This window comes from Scleropages formosus, chromosome 23, assembly GCF_900964775.1.
Source record: "Scleropages formosus chromosome 23, fSclFor1.1, whole genome shotgun sequence".
In the NCBI taxonomy this organism is placed as follows: Eukaryota; Metazoa; Chordata; class Actinopteri; order Osteoglossiformes; family Osteoglossidae; genus Scleropages; species Scleropages formosus.
The window spans coordinates 19,553,603-19,575,824 of NC_041828.1; the positions used below are offsets into that span (position 1 = coordinate 19,553,603).

The following is a 22,222-nucleotide window of genomic DNA, read 5'->3' on the forward strand; positions in this document are numbered from 1 at the left end:
CCCGAAAGATTAGCAGTGAAGGATTAGATGAGATTTACATTTATTTATTTAGCAGACACTTTTCTCCAAAGTGACATCCAATGAACTCTATGTAGTGTTATCTGCCCACATACCTTATTCACCAAGGTGACTTACACTGCTAGATACGCGACTTACGCTGGGTCATTCATCCACACATCAGTGGAACACACTCTCTGCATCACTCATACACACACACACTATGGGTGAACCTGAACAGCATGTCTTTGGAGTGTGAGAGGAAACCAGAGCACCCGGAGGAAACCCATGCAGACACGGGGAGAACATGCAAACTCCACACAGACTGAGCGGGGATCAAACCCACATCCACTTGCACCATCTGAAGTTGTAGGGGTTGTAAGTTTTTATTCTTTTTGTGATCTTTCTGAAGTTATCTATAATTTTGGTTTTTAACCTCTGATGTTCATTTGTCTATAGTACAGATGAGCAAATGATCTGTGTCAGATGTAGTGACAGACAGTTTTTCACTGATTTATGATGCCGATGTCTATTGTCAGTTGAAATGTCCTACGTTTTGGAGCATTTAAGTTTTTTAACTTTGCTGAACCTAACCAAATTTGGGCAAAAAATAATCACGAGCTACTTCCCCCCGCTGGGTCCCTCTTGAGGCCCCAGGAAACGCCGGGCAGCGACGAGGAGCTCGAGCCATTCACAAAAGCACGCTTGGCACAAGTGAAACACATCCTGTTTTTTTTGCCTCCTTCTGCCACAGAGGCCTGATCTTCCCAGCATTTCTCCACCAACCTGGGGCAGGAATGAGCTCTGCTGGGCTGTCAGGCAGGCTGGCGAGTGGCCCGAGCTCCCGGAGCTACGCGGCACGGACCTGGGGGGTGATGGGAAAGTGCGGCCCGCTAAATGCCGGGGAATCGCCTCTCGCCCGTCTACTGAATCCTCCCCGATTCCCAGACAGCCACTGGGTTCCAGCCAAGTGCTCTTAGTTTCCCGAGCGCCCTGCCCCTCTACATGGACACACCAACCCAAGCAGCCACTGTGAAAGGAGGACATTGAGAAACGACAAGGCCTTCAGCCCCTGCTATACAGATATTTTCACTAGAGTGGCAAGATTTAAGCGGTTAAGATTTAAATTTCATTGCTGCTGTCATTATGGATTAAATAAATGGCATGTTCTTCATGCAAATGTATGTTTTTTGATTCTATCAATTTGTGCCTGATTTGCTTGGTTGGGAAGGAGACTTGGGCTCCAACTCGCTTTCGCCTGCAGGTTTTGTCTGCACACCCATCCCCCGCTTAGGGGATAAATTGTTCTGTGAAATTATCCCGATAGGCAAATTAATCCCTGTTGTGAGGGGATTATTTCTTATTTCTCATGGGAAAAAATAAATGGTCACAGATGTAAAAAGCATCACTTGCAATTTAAAAAGCAAAAGGTATTTGTATGACAAAGAGGTACTGTGTAGCCTTACAAATAAATGTTTGACGGTCTTCTTTTGATTTTATTTATAGTAGTATAAGGGTATTAAGGTTATATGACTGTGGTGTACATGGGCACAGCAGCACAAAGGGAGGAAGGACAGTGTGCTCATCACCATTTATCTGAACCATCTCCAGTAGGAGTAGGGCACACGACCCTTCCTGAGAGGATCAGCTCCCCCGACCTTCCACATGTCGAGTCCCTCACCGGTTGCTGTTTCTCTAAACATCACAGAAGACATTTTTACACCCTCCTTGAATCCATCCTCAGTCCTGCCCCTTGATAGATCCTGGTATCTCACAACAATTTAAGTATCTGACGTAACAGCTGTAGTACATCTAGCTGACACTTTTCACCACAGTGAATTACAGTGTTAAGTTACCTACTACTGTTTATCCATTTATGCAGCTGGGTAATTTTACTGGAGCGATTCAGCGTAAGCGGTTCGGTCAAGGGCTGGAGGTGGATTTCGAACCTGTGACCTTTTGGATCCCAGCGCTGTAACAACTACACTGCCAGTTGTCCTTACAGCTTCGGTGTTACATGTTTGTGGTTTATTTCTCTTAAGGACTCAAAAGGACCCCGGTTCATATTGCAGCTCGTGCTGTAGTACCCTTGTAGTACCCTTGATGATGGTACTTAACACGGAATTGCTCCGGTAAAAAATGACTGGATGAATGGGTAGATAATTGTAATAGGCTAAAGTCAAGAAGTATCCACAATATATTTGCATACAAGTTATATGAAAATGTTGAAGATACTTTTTGACTGGTCCTCATACTGTAAATCACTTTGGAGAGAAGCATCAGTTAAATGCACTACAAATACTACTATTGAATCTGCTGTTTCACCTGAGACTTTAGATTCGTATTAACTGATCGCTGTGATTGGTTGAGATTGTCAGCATGATGGGACGTTGTTCTCCCCACAGTGCTGTGGGATGAGTGTAACTGAGTTTAGGCGCGTATGTAAATTAATTTATTGTGCTTGCCGATTTTCTTTACTGCTCCCGCGAATGTTTGTTTCACGTTATTTTGACGTTGTGCTGAACCGATGACCAGTGCGGTTGTGTTGTCATGAATTACCTGTGTGGGGCTGACTGCATCCACGTGTGGCTGGACTGTCTGTTGTAGCTTTGCAAAGGACATGTAGGGAAGTAATGTGACTCTATGTAGTGTTGTCAGCCCACACACCTTATTTACCAAGGTGACTTACACTGCTAGATACGCGACTTACACTGGGTCACTCATCCACACATCAGTGGAACACACACACACTCTCTGTGTCACTCACACACTATGGGTGAACCTGAACAGCATGTCGTTGGACTGTGGGAGGAAACCAGAGCACCCAGACATGGGGAGAACATGCAAACTCCACACAGACTGAGCAGGGTTCAACCCCGCATCCTCTCGCACCACCCAGACGCTGTGAGACAGTAGCACTACTCATTGTGCCACCATGCCGCCTCCGGGCCCCACGGAGTTATTAGCTGATTAGCTGTTAGCTAGTATGGGACTCCTGTTACATGAGGGGACAGGTGTACAGATACTCCTTAGAGCCCCAGGCCCTGTTCTGGTGGGACCAGCAAGCTATTTCCCATTGCCATCTTTTCCCCGTTTCTTCTCTACATTTATCCTTCGTCGGAAATGTGTGTGCATGGTCCTCAAGGATTTTGAGATTTAACGTTTCTAACGCGGTAGAACACGCCGGCTGCGCTTCGGCCATCTGTGAACTTCTCACTTCCTCCAGATTTCCTGCAGTAGGATGTCTTTCCTCCTTTCTCTAAATCCTGCCTTTTATGAATCCCTTATCTGTTCCAGGCAGTGCGCAGTAGGGATTTCTCTCCATCTCCCCCCTCGTGTTGGTCTACCACTCTCACTTCCCTCTCCTTGCTGTCTCTCTCCATCTCCTCTCCGCCTGTCCCTGTTTCACCGCACCGACACAAACAGAAGCTGAGGTTCCGTCATGCGTAGCCGTCAGTACACAGCGACACCTCGATCGGCCTCGGCGCGACGGCCCTAGACGAACCCCACCGCCGCCCGCTGGCAAAACGCAGAGCGTTCAGTCAAACTGGGTCACATATTCCCCGACAGCTAATATGTAGGTCACTATTTAAAGTGATTTATTTTTTTATTCGCTAAAAACTGCCTCCTCTCATGAGATCTCTAGGCCCACTGGGATGTGAACGCGTGGTTGCTTGTCAGGGTGTGTATGCTGCAGCGCAACATTAGAGAGGGTTTGGCTGAGGATATTCCACATGTAGGAGTCTCCGGAGTGACAGCGGGGAGGTAGGAAGAAGGGTAGCGTACGGTTTGCATGTCAACTGCAGGACAAAAAAATTGAAATGAAAATTAGTAGAACGACTGAAGCGTGAGAATGAAAAACTATGATTTTCTATTTCATTTCAGTTTTTTTTTTAGTATTTGGTAAATATGTACTTCAAATAAAATTATACCTGCATCCAGCATTACATTTATTTATTTGGCAGACACTTTTCTCCAAAGCCACTTCCAATGAACTGTATGTAGGGTTATCAGCCCACACACCTTATTCACCATGGTGTCTTACCCTAGATACCCTACTTACAATGGGTCACTCATCTATACATCAGTGGAACACATACTATGGATGAACCTGAGCAGCATGCCTTTGGAGTGTGGGAGGAAACCAGAGCACCCAGAGGAAATCCACAGAGGCACTGGGAGAACATGCAAAGTCTACACAGACTAAACAGGGATCAAACCCATGTCCTCTCGCACCACCCAGGCGCTGTGAGATAGCAGCGCTACTCGCTGTGCCAGCAAGCCACCCCAGTTTTTGCATTATCATGTAAAAACCCCTTTATTTTTTGTATGTGGACTAATGAGTGATAAATTATATGTGATGAATTAGAAAAAGCTAATGAAGTGAAGATTTTCTTCAAATGAAGTGAGATGGAAGGTGGAAATGGTCTACCAGGCTGCTGTTAGGTCCTCCGCATGTGTTTGATTAATGAACAGCGTTGCGGTGAGATGGATAGTGTGTGCCAGTATCCGTTGATTGGAAATGAAATCTGATAGTGTCCTTTCCTCTGTGCCCTTTTCTGCATCTCCCTCAGACGTCTCCCCTGTGCTGGCGGGCTTCCTGGGCGCTGGGGTGTTGGTCGTGTCTGTGACGGTGGCTGTCTTCCTGTGGACCTGCTGCCAGCGGCGCTACCGTCAGCTGACGGGCAGCTACAAGCTTGGCGGCGACGCAGCCCGCGACCCGCCCTACAGGTTCATTCACATGCTGAAGGGCATCAGCATCTACCCCGAGACGCTCAGCAACAGCAGGAAGATCGTGCGGGTGGCAAGGCGACTGGGACCACGGGGGCCGCGAGACAGGGAGTGGTGCCGAAGTGGGGGCAATGCTGGGGGCGGGGTGCTGCTGGTAGACGCGGCCGAAAATGGGCTGCTCGGCGGCCATCGTTTACAGGTGAAGCCAGGGACGGAGCCGGGTGCGGGGCGTGAGCTGCCCGTCCAACCCAACGGCTGCAGCCAGGAGGGTAACGATGCCAGCAGCAGCAGCTGTGAGGCCAGCGAGACGGCCTCCCCCTCCAGCCCAGCTCAGGAGCGCAGCCTAGGCACACTCTCCTTGGCGGTGGACTACAACTTCCCCAAGAAAGCCCTGGTCGTGACCATCCTGGAGGCTCGGGGCCTGCCGGCGGTGGACGAGCAGTCGAACAGCTCTGACCCCTACATAAAGATGACCATCTTACCTGAGAAGAAGCACCGCGTCAAGACCCGGGTGATGCGCAAGACCCTGGACCCCGCATTTGATGAGACGTTCACGTTCTATGGCGTTCCCTACAGCACCCTGCCCGAGCTGGTGCTCCACTTCCTAGTGCTCAGCTTCGACCGCTTCTCCCGGGACGACGTCATTGGCGAGGCCGTGGTGCCGCTGGCCGGAGTGGACCCCAGCACTGGGCGGGTACAGCTCACGCAGGAGATCTGCAAGAGGACCATACAGGTATGTCTCTGTCACTTTGTGCTCATGTCAAGATGCTTTATGTTTGTGTGTTGGTGTTGTTTTGTCCTTTATGTAAATTTTGTATGCAAAAAGAGTCCCAAAATACATGCTTGTGTTTTTTTGTTTTCCTCTCCTCGACTGCCAGCTGCCCTGTCGCTATAGATATAACTTCCCTAACTTCCTCTTCTCTGTGTTGTGTCTGTGTTGTATTCTCTATTGTCTCCTGAACTGTGTTCAGCACTCTGAGTCACCTTGCTAAGAAGAGCACTCTATAAAAAATAAATTGAATTAAGCTGAATTATCTTCGGGACAGATGGAAATACTCTTTTTGCAGTCTAGGGTGTGTTCTCAAAGATTCACGAATAACTAAAGTGCATAGATGCAAATGAAGTTTTCATCCGGAATATATTTTTATTAAATGTTTGTATTTAACTAATAAGTAATTAAGAGTATTAATAATTTATCTATGATGTAATAGGTAAAGCATGAAATTATTGTATTAACTATTTAGACAGACAAAAAACCAGGTTCAGAATTAATATTTGGGTTTATTACCAGGTAGTGCATGTATGTCTGAAATTATGGGTGTTGTCAGTGCTTTTAAACATTATTTTTACATTTATTTATTTATTTAGCTGATGCTTCACTCCAAATTATTTACACATTTCTGTGGCAGGGTATTTTTTACTCGAGTAATATAGGGTGAGTACCGTGGTCAAGTGTTCATCAGCGGTAGGTGACATTTAAACCTGCGATCTTCAGCTGTAACCACTACGCCATCTCCTGCCCCTATTTACTAACCTGAGAAATAAAAAACAAATTTTAGGCAGCAGTAGGATATGCAGCAGCGTTCTGCGGAGAGTACAGCAGGTGGTGGTTCTTATCGACACACACTTGTACACCATGGAGATGAGTGGCTGTACAGCAGGAGAGGGTCAAACTGTGTGATGCACATTTACACTCAGTGGAGAGTAAGTAGCATGGTGCGCGGAAGGTCGGCGACTCTGTCGACTGCGGTGCCATTGCAGCAGGCAGCCTCGAGAGGACGGGGATACAGCCATCAATCAGAGCTGAGGTTGGAGGCTGGACCTAATGATAACATTGTTATTCTTGACCATTTGCTCGGGGAGGACTGATCTACCATCACACATGTAAAAGCCCCATACAACAGGGTAACAAAGGGCCAGCACTTACCCAAGACCATTGCGTTTCTGCATAAGACTTTGTGGCTGTGATGTCGCATCACGATAAGGCTGCAAGGAAAAGATAGAGCCACTTACAAGGTCCTTTCGAATCACTCTGGGCCGATTAGGACCATTAGCCAGATGTTACTTGGAGGCCTCAGGGACAGTAGGAAGTGCTGATCTATGCAGGATGGCAATCTTTACACCACTCCTAGAGCCCGACCATCCGTCCGGTGTGACACTGAGAGTCTGGGAGCTTTAAAAGAACTGTGGAGCTTTTTGATGAGGATTGTAATTGGTGACCTGGGCATCAGGCCCAGAAACCCAATAGATAAACATTAAACTTCCCACCGATCAGCCTCTCGTACCCCAGGCAAGTGGCCACCCTGACCCAGCTGCCGGAAGAGCACCTTTAATTGGACCTCCGCCCTTACAGAGTCTTGAAGGCAGAAGGAAATCGATTCTCCTGTGGAGAGGTGGACTACTGGGGCCACATACAACAAGGACTAAGAGAGAAGATGGGGCCATAAAAAGAAAGGGCCATAAAAAGGCAGCCGTAGTCCAAACGGTGCAGCCCTGCTACCATTAGAGCTCTGTGTGGAGGAAAGGGCTTTTAGTTATCAACCCAGGGATGTTTCAAAAGGCTGTCATTGTAAGGGTGATTTATTTCAGTATTTATCGTTCAAAATGTGCCTGCCGTTCCTTTAAAAGCACAATACGTCTGTCTTCAACAATTGTATAAAACATGCAAAATGACTTTTGCAATTTACGTCGTGTATTTCTTCCACCATCCACCCATGGCCCTGTAACAGAATAATGTTAATCTCGCAAATCAGACTATCGATGACCGTTAATTTAAATGGAAAAATTACTTTTATATACTATTACACCTAAGAGACACTCTGCACCCATTTTACCACAGTGTTAATACTGGTTATCATAAACCAACCTAACTGGTCATAATCCATAATTAGATTTGTAATTTAAACACCTGGTAAAGCACTTTAGTCTGTTGCTGTTCAGCTGTAAAGTAAGATGTCACCAGACGGACAGTTGCAGGGAGAGCAGGTGGTCACTGGATCCTGGTTTGGTGGTGAAGAGCAAAAGAAGGCTTTTATTGCCCAGACAAATATTTGCCATACAGTGAACAGTAACGTAACTTATGGCATGACGAGTACCAGGTGCAGCCAATCGGCCCACAAAGGACTCCCTAAAAGCCCAAAGCCAGAGAGGTGGGAGGAGAGAGCAATGAGGTAATGCTGTTGGATCTGGGACTAAAACAAGAGTCTGTTGCAAGTTAGATAAGATGAGATAAGATAAGATAAGATAAGATAAGATAAAATAAAGATAAGATGAGATTAGATAAGATAAGATAAGATAAGATAGGATAAAATAAAGATAAGATAAGATAAAAAAAAATGACGAAATTGAGAAAAGATAAAGACACAGATAAGATAAAAGATAAGAGAAGATGCTTTATTGTCATTGTATCCAATACAATGAAATTTTAGTGTGGCAACCCTCAGAAGAACAGTAGCAGTAAGAACACTTGAAATAAAAAACAAAAATAAACAAACAAATAAATAAATGAATGAGAATTAGATTTAAACTTTGGAATCCTCAGTCCTTAGCCGTATTGGGGCTGGACGTGGAGGAGTAATGGAGGTGGCAGGTGGCTTTTCTGTTCAGTTTTCTCTGGTTGGGCAGTTTAGTGTAATCTGGACTTTCTTGCTATTCTCTTGTGTTCCATTTGTTGAATTGTTGAAATTTTTGTGGCTTTGTGTTGATTTTCTTTGAAATGAAAGGTCTCACAAATCCTCCCATCACCGTTCCCTACCTGGTCACTCCTGGAAACCAACTAATTTGACTTAACAGCACCCAGTGTTCATAAGTCACTCCAGATCTTTCATTTCAAGTTTAAATTTTAAGCATAAAACAAAGAAAATAAATGAGATAAATGCAGTTATTCACTGTGTATTTTGCCTCTTGATGAAGGAGGTGTTTCTGAGTTCAAATTTTTTTCCACAAGGTATTTTTCAGGCTGGAAGTAACTTGTAGCCTGAGTTAAAATACTGATTTCACTGTCAAAATGCGTTTTGATAGATGTTCATCCTTTATTTAAACTTGGTCATGGGTATACTTTTGACATCGATTGGAGAAAATTCACAAGCTGGTGTTTTCAAAAGAATTAGAACACAAAATTATCGTGCATACTGTAAGTAGTAATGCCTACAGGTTTTACACAAATGAACAGGGTAGCTCTTTGTGTCGCAGTTGCATGGCTACAGATTCACAAAAGAAGGATTTGCAGTGGTACAATTTTAAGGTGCTGTACCTTTTCCTCCTTTCTGCAGTTTCGGACACTGCGGCAAGGCTATTTGATCCTGATCCTCCCTAGACCACACGCACACATACGCACAAACCCTTGGCCAAAGCCGGTTGCACCTTCTCCAAAGTTCGCCCCCAGCTCCTGGGGCTTGGCAGCTACTGTTGCCATGGCGATTCTCAGCAGCAGCTCAGGAATCTGCTCAGGGAGAAACTGAGGGAGGAGGAAGGGAATTAAAGAGAGCCACAGAGCATGAGACAGAGACAGACGGCAACGGGAAGGCACACAATGTGTAGATGTGTGTCTGTGAGCTGTTTACGTCTTTCTTTAAGTGTGTGTGTGTGAAAGACACATAGCTGTGTATCATTACGAAGGAGCAGGTATTTGTGTGTATATGTACAATTGTGTGTGTCTTGGTGCAAATGACTTTGTGGGTGAACTTGTACTGTACTTAAGTATGGTTATAGTATATGCATATATATGTATATAGAACAGGTATCCCCTGTTATACAGACATAATTCATTCCTGAAAATGATTTGTATACCAAGAATCTGTAAACTGGGAGGTCCTTTCTCATTATTTTTAATGGGGAAAAACACTGCGTTCCAGGACTTTACGCACATGCCCAAATATTTCCACAAACACTCTGCAAACGCTTAAAACTGTTTCAAGAAACAGTAATGAAAACATAGGATGATAAGATACTAAACATAGTCAAGAAGGAAATTAACAAAGACTAAATTAGGGCAGATATTTAATTTTTTACTAAACTACTGTATTGTAAGTGCACATAAAAATACGAAAGACATATACAATATATTTTTACATTTACATTTATTCATTAGCAGAGGCTTTTCTCCAAAGTGACATCTCAGACAACTATACAAAGAGTGTATGACATCAACAGAAGAGATTTAGATGCAGACATTCCACCATATGAGCTGGTATATATTGCACATGTAGCTGCATATAGGCTTTTCCATTATTAAAAAATTGTTATTAAACATAACAAACATACACGTTTATCAAGAACTTACAAGATCAGAGAAGTGAGTCAGAAAGGAGTGAGTTTTTAGACCTCTCTTAAATGTAGAGAGATACGTGAACACACACACACACACACACACACACACACACACACACACACCATCTGAAACGCTTGTCCCATACGGGGTCGTGGGCAACCGGAGCCTAACCCAGCAACACAGGGCATAAGGCTGGAGGGGGAGGGACACACCCAGGATGGGATGCCAGTCCATCGCAGGGAACCCCAAGCAGGACTCAAACCCCAGACCCACCCGAGAGCAGGACCCGGTCCAACTCACTGCACCACTGTGCCACCTTACCCTGCGATATGTGAACAAAACAATTTAAAAAATAAAAGGAAAACATTTCTCAAGACTGTAATAAAACAACTTGGGAAAAATGCTAAATTACGAAGAGGTTATCATACATTGTTGAAAAGTCTGTACCTGATTGTCTCATGACTTTTATATCATTGGGGAAAGTCTACCTCAAACACTGGAAGAAAATCTGTAAAACCAGGAGGAGTCCGTCCACATACCAATCATGGGTACAAATTTTCTAGGACTGTTAATCTGATAATCTGTTAATCTGATAACAGGGAGTCCATATATCGGGATATACCTGTATATTCTTAATTTATGAACCAAGCTGGCACTGGAACTCTGTAACTCAGATCTCTTTGTAAGGCCAACTGCTATGTCTGATTCAATACAGACATTCCTTGATTTATTCATGGGTTAGGTTCTATAAAAAAACTCAGAAAAAAAACTACAATGACTTTAATATTCCCAGTAAAATTTTGATTTATCCATTGTGTTTTTATTCCATTTCTCATTGTCCTGTACAGGGGTGCAGGATTCAAGAGCCTATTCTAAAAATACTGGGCAGGAAGCAGAGTACACCCTAGATGGGACACCAGTACACCAGTCTGTCACAGGAATTTTGTCTCATTAACTTTATTAAATTTGAAATAACACACACACACACACCATCTGAAACCACTTGTCCCCTACAAGGTCACAGGGAGCCAGAGCCTAACCCCAGCAACACAGGGTGTAAGGCTAGAGGGGGAGAGGACACACTCAGGATGGGACGCCAGTCCATCGCAGGGCACCCCAAGCAGGACTTGAACCCCAGACCCACCGGAGAACAGGACCCAGTCCAACCCACTGCGCCACTGCGCCACCACGCCCCCTTCTTTGAAATCACAGTAAAATTAACTTAAATATACCTCAAAATGACAGAAATAAATTCTCAAAAATGACTAAAAATGGAAAAAGCATGATCTTCACCACTGTGTACTCAGTTCCTCTCATAAAGCATGTACAACCTTTGTCAATAACTGGCACTTTCAAGTTGCTTTATTATCTATAGAATCACTAAAAGTGTGGTCAAGATGTGCCTCAGTTTATTTGTTTCTATATCACTGCAGTGAACAAAAAATACATGGTGAGACTCATCGTAACGTTTAAGTTAAAGTTACATTAAAATTAAAAGTACTTCAAAATGAATGAAGTAAAAATGTGTCCTCTCCACAAGCTCCTGTTCAGTGCCACTTGTTAACTTATTCATCTCATGAATATGCAACGTTTGACACCTTGTTATTGATCGCAGATGCTGAAAAACACCAGATATGATCTATAAACACTCTGGAAGTGAGTCGAACTAACCTAGTTGTACATTGCTGCTCTGGGTACTTTTAACCATCAACTAATGAGCGGGTGCAGAAACAAAAAAATTTTTGAAAAAAGACGAGTGAAGTACATAAAATTAAAGAGAAATAAATAAACCAGGGGAAAAAAATCTTTGTACCTTCGAAAAACCACAGAATATTTGTAACACGAGGTCCCAGTGTAAGTGTTTTTGTGTATATATGTTAGTATGGGTGAGCATGTATTTGGGCATGCAAATATGAATTTGTGTGTGTAAGTGTGTGTGCCTGTTAACTGACACTTTGTGTTTCTTCATGCAGTGTGTGAGCCGTGGTGAGCTTCTGGTGTCCCTGTCCTACCAGCCCGTGACCCAGCGGCTGAACGTGGTCGTGCTGAAGGCTAAACACCTGCCAAAGGTGGACATCACGGGCCTGTCTGGCAGTGAGTACAGTTTGTGGTGATCAGTGACGATACACACCAGTCAGTCATTTTCTAAGATCTTAATTTTGTTGGAATTATTTTCACACTGATGTCACTCAGCCTGCCTACAAAGATGTGGTCTTCCAGGCCGGCTTCATTCATTTGTGCTACATTTGTGCCTACTTAAAATATCAGCTCTAATTTACTGGTTGTCCTATTTTGCTTTCATTGTTATTTCCAGTTTGCTTTAAACATATTTTATAATAAATTATAAATTATGTATGTACAGTACACATATTCATTACTTTTAAATGAAAAATCACAGGAGAATGGATAACCTCCCACTGGCTGAAATGCTTTTTTTATTGGGTAAGCTGTGGCACATCAAAGATTATTGTAAAACCACAAGAGCTCCTTTAAAGGTATGGATTCTCCTTGGTTGACAGTGTTGTAAAAGCAACTCTGTAAATGTTTCCTCACAGCTATCTATAATGAATTGAATTTACAAAATTAAATATTTGCTTTTCAAAAGCACAGATGTAGCACAAATGAATGAGCCCTGTTTGGTGTCCCTGCTCTGCTGCTGGAATTCTAATTCTAGTTCTAATTGTTATGGCACAGAACAGCATAAAATCAGTACAAATAAAACACGATGGAGTCTGTTTATGTTTCATGTTATGAACATTTAAGTTACAAATTTTCAGAGATGCAAACATTTTCAAGGTTTTTCATCATTTATTTTTAGTTGTACTTTCCTAACTCAGCCCTCTGTTGTGGAGGGAAAATGAGCTGCACTTCCATGTCGCGCCATTAGTTGGCGGCAAAGCGCACTCAAACGAATCAGTCAAGCAGCAGAAGGCCGAGACTCAATTCCGCAGTTGTTGCAGGTCCTGCTCCTGTCTGCTATTCTTCAATGCTGTGATGTATGATGTATACAAAGGACCCAGAGTGTTCGATACAGAAACACAAATATTAATTTTCCTTCATTTGATGTACCTCTTTGAGATTGACAGCTGCTTTGGAAGGCCAGCCCTCCTTCCTCGTAACTCACTTGAGCTTGTCCACCTTTCTTGTCCCTCCCAGACCCCTATGTGAAGGTCAACGTGTTCTATGGTCGCAAGCGTATCGCGAAGAAGAAGACGCACGTGAAGAAGGGCACGCTCAACCCAGTCTTCAACGAGACCTTTGTTTATGACGTGCCCGCCGAGCTGCTGCGAGACGTCTCCGTCGAGTTCCTGGTCATTGACTTTGATCGCACGACCAAGAACGAGGTGTTTGGGCGGCTTGTGCTCGGTGCGCACAGCTCCTGCTCCTCTGCTGCCGCCCACTGGCGGGAGGTGTGCGAGACCCCCCGCAGGCAGGTGGCCAAGTGGCACAACCTGAGCGAGCACTAGCGTCTCGGGTACTCTCGCGACAGCCAACGCCCGATCCCTGCGGGGACGGGGGAAGCCCCCTCCCCTGCAGAGAAAGGCATATCATCCTCAACTCTTACTCCTCCCCATGCAAAAAAAAAAAACACACACAAACACACACACAATTAAGCTCAGTAGGGACTTTGTACAGTGAACTGTTTGTGTTATCAATGATCATTATAGTAATGGGATTTAAAAAAAAAAAAAAACACTTAAAAGGACCTGGGTTCAGACTGGGGACTATGCAGATCAGTTATATCGACTAAAACACTGACTATGAAGAAAAGTCAAAGCGTTCCTCTAAATCACTTTGGTCCTGTTGTGTCAGGACTGGCGGGGGAGGGAGGAACCAGTTCCCGAAGCGAAGCCAACTATTTAGAATCCATTACATACTGTCCTCGACTCCACAGCTTTCCCCTTACTGTGTACTGAGGAGTATATAGAGTGCGTTAAAATTATTGCATGTCCAGATATTTGCATTCAAAGGACATAACAGAAAATACAATGGTGCACACATAAGCAGAGTCTCATAACTTGTGAGTACATATTGTTGTTCCTACTTCTGAATACATATTCTTATTATTCTTACCGAACAATAATTCGCTGAGTGCTCCTCAAATGCCGGGCCTTTAACAGCGGGGAAAGGCTCATTTCTTAACGCGCCTCCCTATGAACATTTTCTTCCGTGCAGATTCATTTTTTAGCCCCATCATATTTTTCGCGTTAGCGATGAAGTGTATCAGTCACATTCACTCACATAGTACATGTTTCCATCAATGATCCAGAAATATGCACAAGCTTAGTCTTGTACCATGGAATTCCCTCAAAGCGAGGAATATTATACAGGAATATTAATAAAAGATTAATTTAAACACATCTTAGCACAATGTTCAGCTTAATGGACAGCTTGAGATTTATGCAGTTTTTTTAAATTCCAGCGATTTTTTTCTTTTTGTTAGAAGAGCTCAAAGTGCAAATGTAACTTTGATATGGTTATGGTGTAAGAATTCCACTAGTTTACATGTTTTGGGTTCGTCAGCTGAAAGTCCATAAAGACGGACCACGGTAGCACTGTTTCCCAGCAGTCACCCGCAAACCCAAAGATAATGTGTTTATGAGCTTCAATGCCAGTTATGCTCATAATTTTTGGCCTTGTTAATTATGATTTGATTGGACTTTATATACTTAGATGATAAAGTCTGAGTGACATTGTTAGGGTTGTGATTCAGAATATCCTGTCCTTTGATTTTTTTTACTCTTTTGGGGAAGGAGAGTGTGGCGGCCTGGGAGTCGCTGAAGGTGTGTGTCAGTTGTTGTGGGTTTCACAGTATCACTCACACGCACGCACACGTTGTAGCTTCACGCGTGTACCAGTCGCGGACACTGCGTCTTGCTCTCCATGGTCTTTATGTTCGCTCCTGTTGCTTCTGAAGGGTAAAACCCACCTGTCATGTGCCCATCAGGTTGTGTCTCAGCACCTTCATCACTCCCCTGTGTCGAAGTGGGAGCTCCTGTATATTTGTGTATATTTGTTTTTATTTTTATCTGAAATCCCATTACGATTGCAGGCAGATTCAGGTGTCCATTTTCACTTTGCAACGTGTTGCTGCCCAAATGCAGCAGTGCTTCCCCGGACGTGTTGCGTGGGCCCGCTGGAGCGGAGTAAATGCCACCAGTAAGTGTCCTTTACATGGAAAACATAGTATGTGCCCGAATATACATGGTAAATAAAAATATACATTTTACAATACATGCATGAAATCAGGTATATAGCATCAGTTTTTAATACATGTATATTTTGACAAATTAAAAACTTGTTTTCTTATTTTTTGGAATTTTTGTAGTATGTTGACATGCTTTCCGTCTTCATTTCAGCCTGGCAGAATTTACCTTTGAATTTACCCTGGGTTGTGTTCCAAGTGGCTTTCCTTTGTTTTCGATAGGTGTTCTTGTCCAAAATGAGGCAGTCCATCGTAACTGTTTATAAAATAATTATATAATACAGATGATCACCAAATGTTGCACCTTTTAACCAATTTAATTCCCAGTCATCGTCACAAGTTCTACACTTCTTTTTGCAGTTTATGGTCCATAGACCACATCTACCTGAAATAGTACCACTCCTATTTGTGTGTTTGTGTGTGGACACTCTGCTCTTTATTATAGTCTCACCCATTCATTTCCTACACCCTGATGTGAACAGATACATGCCACGGTTGAGGTAAAATACAATGAAAGTGTTGATCATCAATGTTATGTGTTCAGATACCTGGTGTGGAGGATCTCATGGATTCTTATGGTCCTCAAGTGAAAGAAACCATATTTATGGTGGATAAAAGTTCTAACTGGGCCAGATCTGACTGGACTGCAACCCAAGGGTTAAAAGAGGTTGTCAGGCAGTACAGCAGATCTCCGCATCCTTGCAGACTGTACTCACACAGCTCTTGTGCAGCATCACTCTTTAGCTTGTGTTGCTGATGTGGCTGGAGCATAACAGCTGTGACCTTAACCAGTGTGGCCAGAAAAGCTCTGTGACATTTGTACTGGAGAGGCATCACCAGAGATTCTCCCCGAAAGCCTTGATTTTAGTTGCAGTCATAGCAGCAGCACGTGTGAACTGTGTAAGGAGACAACTGCACTTCTAGTCTTATGGGATTTATAAGAACATTTGGTGTGACTCTCTTGGTAGTTGATGTTCTTCATATTGTCACTGTGGGTGCAGAGGCACTGGATGAGATGGACCACACTGTACATCATGCTGCGGTAACACAGGGCTGGACTCCATTGAGAGAACCACCTGAGGAGCTGGTGTACCTACCCACAGCGTTGGTAGTGCAGGTTGTGCGAGCACGGTCATGGCTATCTGATTGTGGTCAAATAGCCAAGCATGAATCTCCAGGTTTGTGTGTTTAACTGTTCGCTCCTCAGACCTTCAGCTCCTTTGCTGCTTGTGGGCAAAGGAGGAAGTTCTGGACATATCAATTTACTTTCTGTATGAATCCATATATCGTACACCTCACTCATTTAGTAGTTTATACTCAGTTTAACAGCTGGATTGTGGGCAGAGGGCTCACAGAAATGTTACGATTCACTTGACTAGTGTCGTAGGGCAAGCGATAAAATGACCAAGCGATGCATGTCGGTAACATTTCAGGAAAGTGCATCAGTGTTTAACAGATTACCGGGACGACGTTCTGTGTCTCTCACTGGTTATAAACCACACACTTCCAATCCTGTGACAGTTTTGCGGTTTTGCTTATTTCGCTTGGAATGCATAACAGAGAAAAGATGTTTCTTTCTAGAAAAGTGAAGTACTGGGAATAGCAAGGTCTCTTAGTAGCTCATGCCTGTAAGACCTTTCCTAAAGGTACATTTATTCATTCAGCTGATGCTTTTCTCCAAAGCAACTTGCGCTGTTAGGCTACCTAAACTTATTTATCCATTGGTGGAATTTTTTATTCCAACAGCTTAGGGGAAGTACTTTGCTCCACGGTACTATGGCAGAAGGTGAGATGCAAAGCTGTGACCTCCTGATCCGAAATCAGCAGCTCGAACCACTATGTTACCAGCTGCATTCACCTTTTTTTATTTTAGTGCTTTCTTACATGCTGGAGGTTTTTTTGTTGAACTGTACCCAGAAGGGGCAGATTTTCCATCTGCTGTGAGAGCTGATATGATGGCAAAACTATAATTTAAGTCTCAACCCAGCCCAGAATTTGCACACAGATGGTGTTGGGTTTAGTTAATATCACCATGATTCATTTGCCTTTTTCTGATGGTGGCAATGGATGCTTTAGAGACAGGATGATGCACTCTGTAAATCCTTGTAGAGCTTTGTAGAGTTGGGCCATGAGAGGACTGGCTGTGAGTCAATGGAGAGCTGCATTGCATTGTGGGCGACTGCTGGGTGAGAACACACCCCACCCCCTCCGCAGAACTGATAGTCCACACTCCAGATCGTGACTCAGCACCGACACAATCCAGCAAAGACCATGTGCCATAGAGTGGGTGTGCGGCATGTTCCACGTAGTGGTTCCGGACCATGATCTGGGCGTGGCCAAGTACACCTGTGTGGTGCTCCCAGGTGAGAGAAAGAGCCTGAGGATGAGGGGTTCCCCGGGTCCCTCCTGAGTCACTGGGGCCATCAAACCCCAGAGGACTATTTTCCCCCTTTCTTTGCTGTTGGGACTTTTTTGTTTTCCTCTCTTCAACTTCCAGCTGCCTCACTGTGCAGTGCACTATAACTGGTTATTATGGTAATATATGGGTCATTTACAGTATAAAATGAATTGAATTCCTTGGCTTTGAGGGTATGGCAGATGTGATGGGACAAGATGAGAGGATGGAGTGGAATGGGTAACCATGGCTGTCCTCTAGTACCATCAGTTGGCAGTGAGTCGAGCCACTAGTGCCCTGCTCCTTCACCCCCCATGGTGTTTTTGCATATTTTGCTGATTTGCAGTGTCACACACGGGCAGTTCCAGTCTCTGCCTGGGAAGGGCAGTGGGTGGTGCAGTGGTTAGGGCCACCACTCTAGACTCAGTGGGTGCAGGTTCAGCTCTCACTTCCTGCTGTAGCACTCTTCAGTGAGGCACTTCCCTTGAAATCATACAGTAAAAATTACTCAGCTGTATAAATGGGTCAGTATGTAGCTTAGCAGTGTAAAATCACACCGGTGAAAACATTTGTCTGATGCTTTTCTCCAAAACGACTTATAATGTTAAGCCACTTATACCAATTTATACATTTGTAGAGCTGGGTAATGTTTACAGGAACAGTTCTGTTAGCGTGAGTATCGTGCTGAGGGGTACAGCAGCGGGAGGCGTGATTCGAACTTGTGTCAGCTGCATGAACATGGGAAGGGAGGACAGTGCAGTTTGTGAAAACCAAGTAGCGAGAGACAAGCAGCACGGGACTGTGGAACGGTGTTACTGCACACACTTGATCCTGACCCATTTTCGGAGCCACGTTATGAACAGGATCGATGCAGAGTCCTTCATAGGTGTGGGTCTCTCACCTGGGGCAGAAGCTCTTCCCTCTCCCTACACCTTGTCCAGTTAGGATGTGATTTTCAGTGGAATAGTTTTATGCAAATGAACCTGCTCCTGGAATATTCTGTGAATATCTTTGCATGTTCAGTCACTTTACAGAACCCCTCAGATCTGGGTGCGAAAGGGACGTCTGCTCCACCTTGTGTTCCTGTGTAATTCACCGTGGTTTTTTATATGCTCTTTAACTATCTTTTTGGACAGTGGTGAGAGCCCACCCTTGTGATGTGTGAGTCCCATCACAGCTTGACTTGTCCCATCCTGTTATTTGTCCCAACTTGTGGTAGACAGTGAGAATCGTGCCCACGAGGACAGAAAGCACCCCCTCCAACACACACAACCCCACCCCCGCACGCATTTTTACCCTTGAATGGAAACATAGTCCATTTTGATATCTGCCCACTGTTGGGGTGTCTGTCTTCATACCCTCAGTTTTACCCCTCTGCACCCCTCCCCTTTCTTCTTCTTGCCAAGTTTCCACCCTTATTAGTTCTTTGGTCTCTTGTACTACTGAGGTGGGATTAAATGGAAAAAAAAAAAAAAAACAATGTTAATTGTAATAACTACAGTGAATTAAAATTATGACAACAATGACTTAACTTCTTATGTGGAAACATGCAAATAAAAAAGTAACCTGAGTTGTGTTTATACTGCAGAATGCCATAAAGTCTATGCTAAATATATTACACTGATGCTAAGTTGTATGTTGGATTTGTTAACACACATTGAACGTGCAAATAAAAACTGATAGACCACTTCTCTCATGCTGCTTTATGGGTGATGTGAACATTTGGGTCTCACACAAACCATCCACTGGCTCTCTTTTTCTCACTTGTTGGCCGGAGACAAGTCGTACGCATAAGACAGTGGCCAATATCGGCTCTAATATCTGAAACCGTTATGGATTTGCGATGCTTTTTGTCTTTTAGAGACTTAGTAAAGCACGTGTTACAAACATACACTGTTAATTTGGAACCGATATGTTCCCCAGTACAGCTCACTCGAGATAAATTGTTGGCCTAAGCTTTGAAATTTGAATGTAGAAAGCAATAGATGTGAGAATGTTCAGCAGCACTACCATTCAAAAGTCAAACTTGTACAAACTCCAGACGTCTTTGTCCTTCGACACGCAGCCTGTCGAACATTAGTGAGGGTAGAGGGGAAAGGTGTGCTGTGTAGAGCAGCTGGAGCATCGTGGTTAAAGGCCTGGAGCTGCAACCTGAAAGCGCGTCTTTCAAACCTCTGCCGTGTTTCCTAAATATCTTTGGTCAAGGATGTAAATCTCAGCTGTTGAGTCAGTCAAACAGTTATTTGAAAATGTACTTCAGTAAAAACAGTAATGAAACACTGATGACAAGTACAGCTGTTTCTGAGCTTGATCATAACAAAAAATGTAACGATATACACAGACTCACACACACATATTATATATATACATACTGTAAATATATGTATACACACATATACATATATTATAGATATACAGTGCTGCTTGAAAGTATGCAAACCCTATAGGGATGGTCATTATTCTTGGATAAAATGTTAAACTTACTCAATCTCAAAAGTATAAAATGAATAAATAATTTACACACCAGACTATACTTCCCTCTTTGTTTTAACCAACACATTTACTTATTTAGCAGACATTTTTCTCCAAAGTGACTTCCAATGAACTCTATGTAGTGTTATCAGCCCACATACCTTATTCACCAAGGTGATTTACACTGCTAGATACACTGGGTCACTCATCCATGCATCAGTGGAACACACACACTCTCTCTATCACTCACACACACTATGGGGGACCCAAACAGCATGTCTTTGGACTGTGGGAGGAAACCAGAGCACCCAGAAGAAACTCACACAGACACAGGGAGAACATGCAAACTCCACACAGACTGAGCAGGGATCAAACCCACATCCTCTCGCACCACCCAGGCACTCCAAGACAACAGCGCTACTCGCTGTGCCACCATGCCGCTGGGGGTTCACTTATTTTTGCACCTGCACTACTTCCATGTTTCTACTACACACATGATTTCCTCTAATGGAATTGATCATTACACACCTGTTATGTCACATGAGTGCAATGCAACAGTGCCCGTATTTTTGTCCACGGCGGTTAGTGTCACCCAGAAATATCAGTTGACCGGTGGTCCGTACAAAATGCACTGCAGGATCTGTGAAGAGAGGAAAATAAATAAGATGAGATAAAAACTAAACAATCGGTATTTTATACAGTATGTACTGGTATGGCAGATTTGCATTATTTTCTGTGTTGCTGGTCAGGAAATACATTTGATGCAGATTAAAAGTGGATGAAAGATATTGTTGAAACAAGTGAACGGAGCCATTTGTAATTATGTGAAACGAGGTAAAACGCGGTAGATCCCAGGAAGCCTTCCCCTCGGGAATGAAAGCCGGCACCATCGGCTGTGGCCCTGCACAGCTCCCGTCAAATCAGCACGTCAGAAAGGAGAAGGTGCAGCGTCTCTAAACTATGGTTCACTGCAAACTGCGCTGCGTGTCTTCAGAACGACCGTGACCACGTGGGAACCGCAGAGAGCCCAGCGGATAACCACAGTCACACAGGAAGTGTAAAATTTACTGCATGCTTTCTTTGCTCACTAAAGAATAAACCTTTTAGGTGGCTTTTCATTTTCAATTCCACTGCCAGCCAAGAGTCCCTGCACTATGACTCCTATAATCTGACACTAATTTTCTTTCTGCAGATATGATTATGAGCAACTGCCTAATAATGTCACTTGAGGACATGGTCAGTGAGAAGCTTTGTCAGAGTCTGAAATAGTGTCGGCAATTTACCACTCACAGCTACAGTACCTGCCATGTGCTGGCTGTCCTTCAGCCAAGGGGTGTCAAACTGGTGTCCCACAGTGGTCCAGACAGGATGGTCCCTTCTGTGAACCGTTCCCCACATCGTATCCGTGTAATAGCGGAGACAATGACTATCGTTGTGGCCAAGTGCTATTCGCAGCCACGGTAAGTAATTAAGGTAATATCCAGAAGCATGTGATCCCATGAGCCCATCTCCCATGAGTAACATTACCATGGTGGAGGCTGGGTGGTACAGTACTGGTCGAGTGCACAAGGTACTGGTGGGCCTGTGACGGAATTGCTGAACAACAATGGATTTACTTACTACATTCGTATTTTCCCATGGGTAGATCAATTTATTAACGTTAGTGCTCATAGTGCATAATTGTGCTATTTAAATGAATGTAAATTAATAAATGTAAATGTAGGCGCACCCAAAGCCCCATTTACTCATCGAATGGGTTGTATATGTTTGACACCCCTCATGCAGAGTTTTGATAATGAGCTGATGTACTGGTCACACACCAGGCTGTGTGAGCTGCTTCTCGAGCGGGACTCGGACCATGGCGCCTCCTTATTGTGGGCAAGGTGTGGTTTCTTAACCGTAATCCTGCCCTCTGATGTCACCCCTGCTGCTTTAATCCTGCTCCTAGCAACGGCCTACCTCTGTGGTCATGGTTGCCATGGAGACTGGCTCTAGTTCACCTGATGTAGGTATAAGAGAAGAACATTCCCTTCTTTCTTGCATAAATCATCCGTTTCCCTTTCACGTCTTAAGCGTCCTTCTTACCATACCATACCGGCAGAGAGGGATATCAGCAAAGATACGGGTCACACTGTAAGATGGTCATGGTGGA

At 44.0% G+C, this 22,222-nt stretch overlaps 1 protein-coding gene across 1 annotated transcript in view; it reads left to right on the top strand.

The window, feature by feature from the left end:
- The window catches only part of LOC108942517 (synaptotagmin-11-like), a 31,789-nt gene extending 12,674 nt beyond the window's left edge, over positions 1 to 19,115 (top strand). Inside the window, exons 2-4 of the mRNA XM_018765924.2 lie at positions 4,572 to 5,461; positions 11,971 to 12,091; positions 13,154 to 19,115. Coding sequence (XP_018621440.1) covers positions 4,572 to 5,461; positions 11,971 to 12,091; positions 13,154 to 13,464 — 1,322 coding nt within the window. The 3' untranslated portion in view covers positions 13,465 to 19,115. The remainder of the gene's footprint in view (positions 1 to 4,571; positions 5,462 to 11,970; positions 12,092 to 13,153) is intronic.
- Positions 19,116 to 22,222: the final 3,107 nt, after the last annotated feature.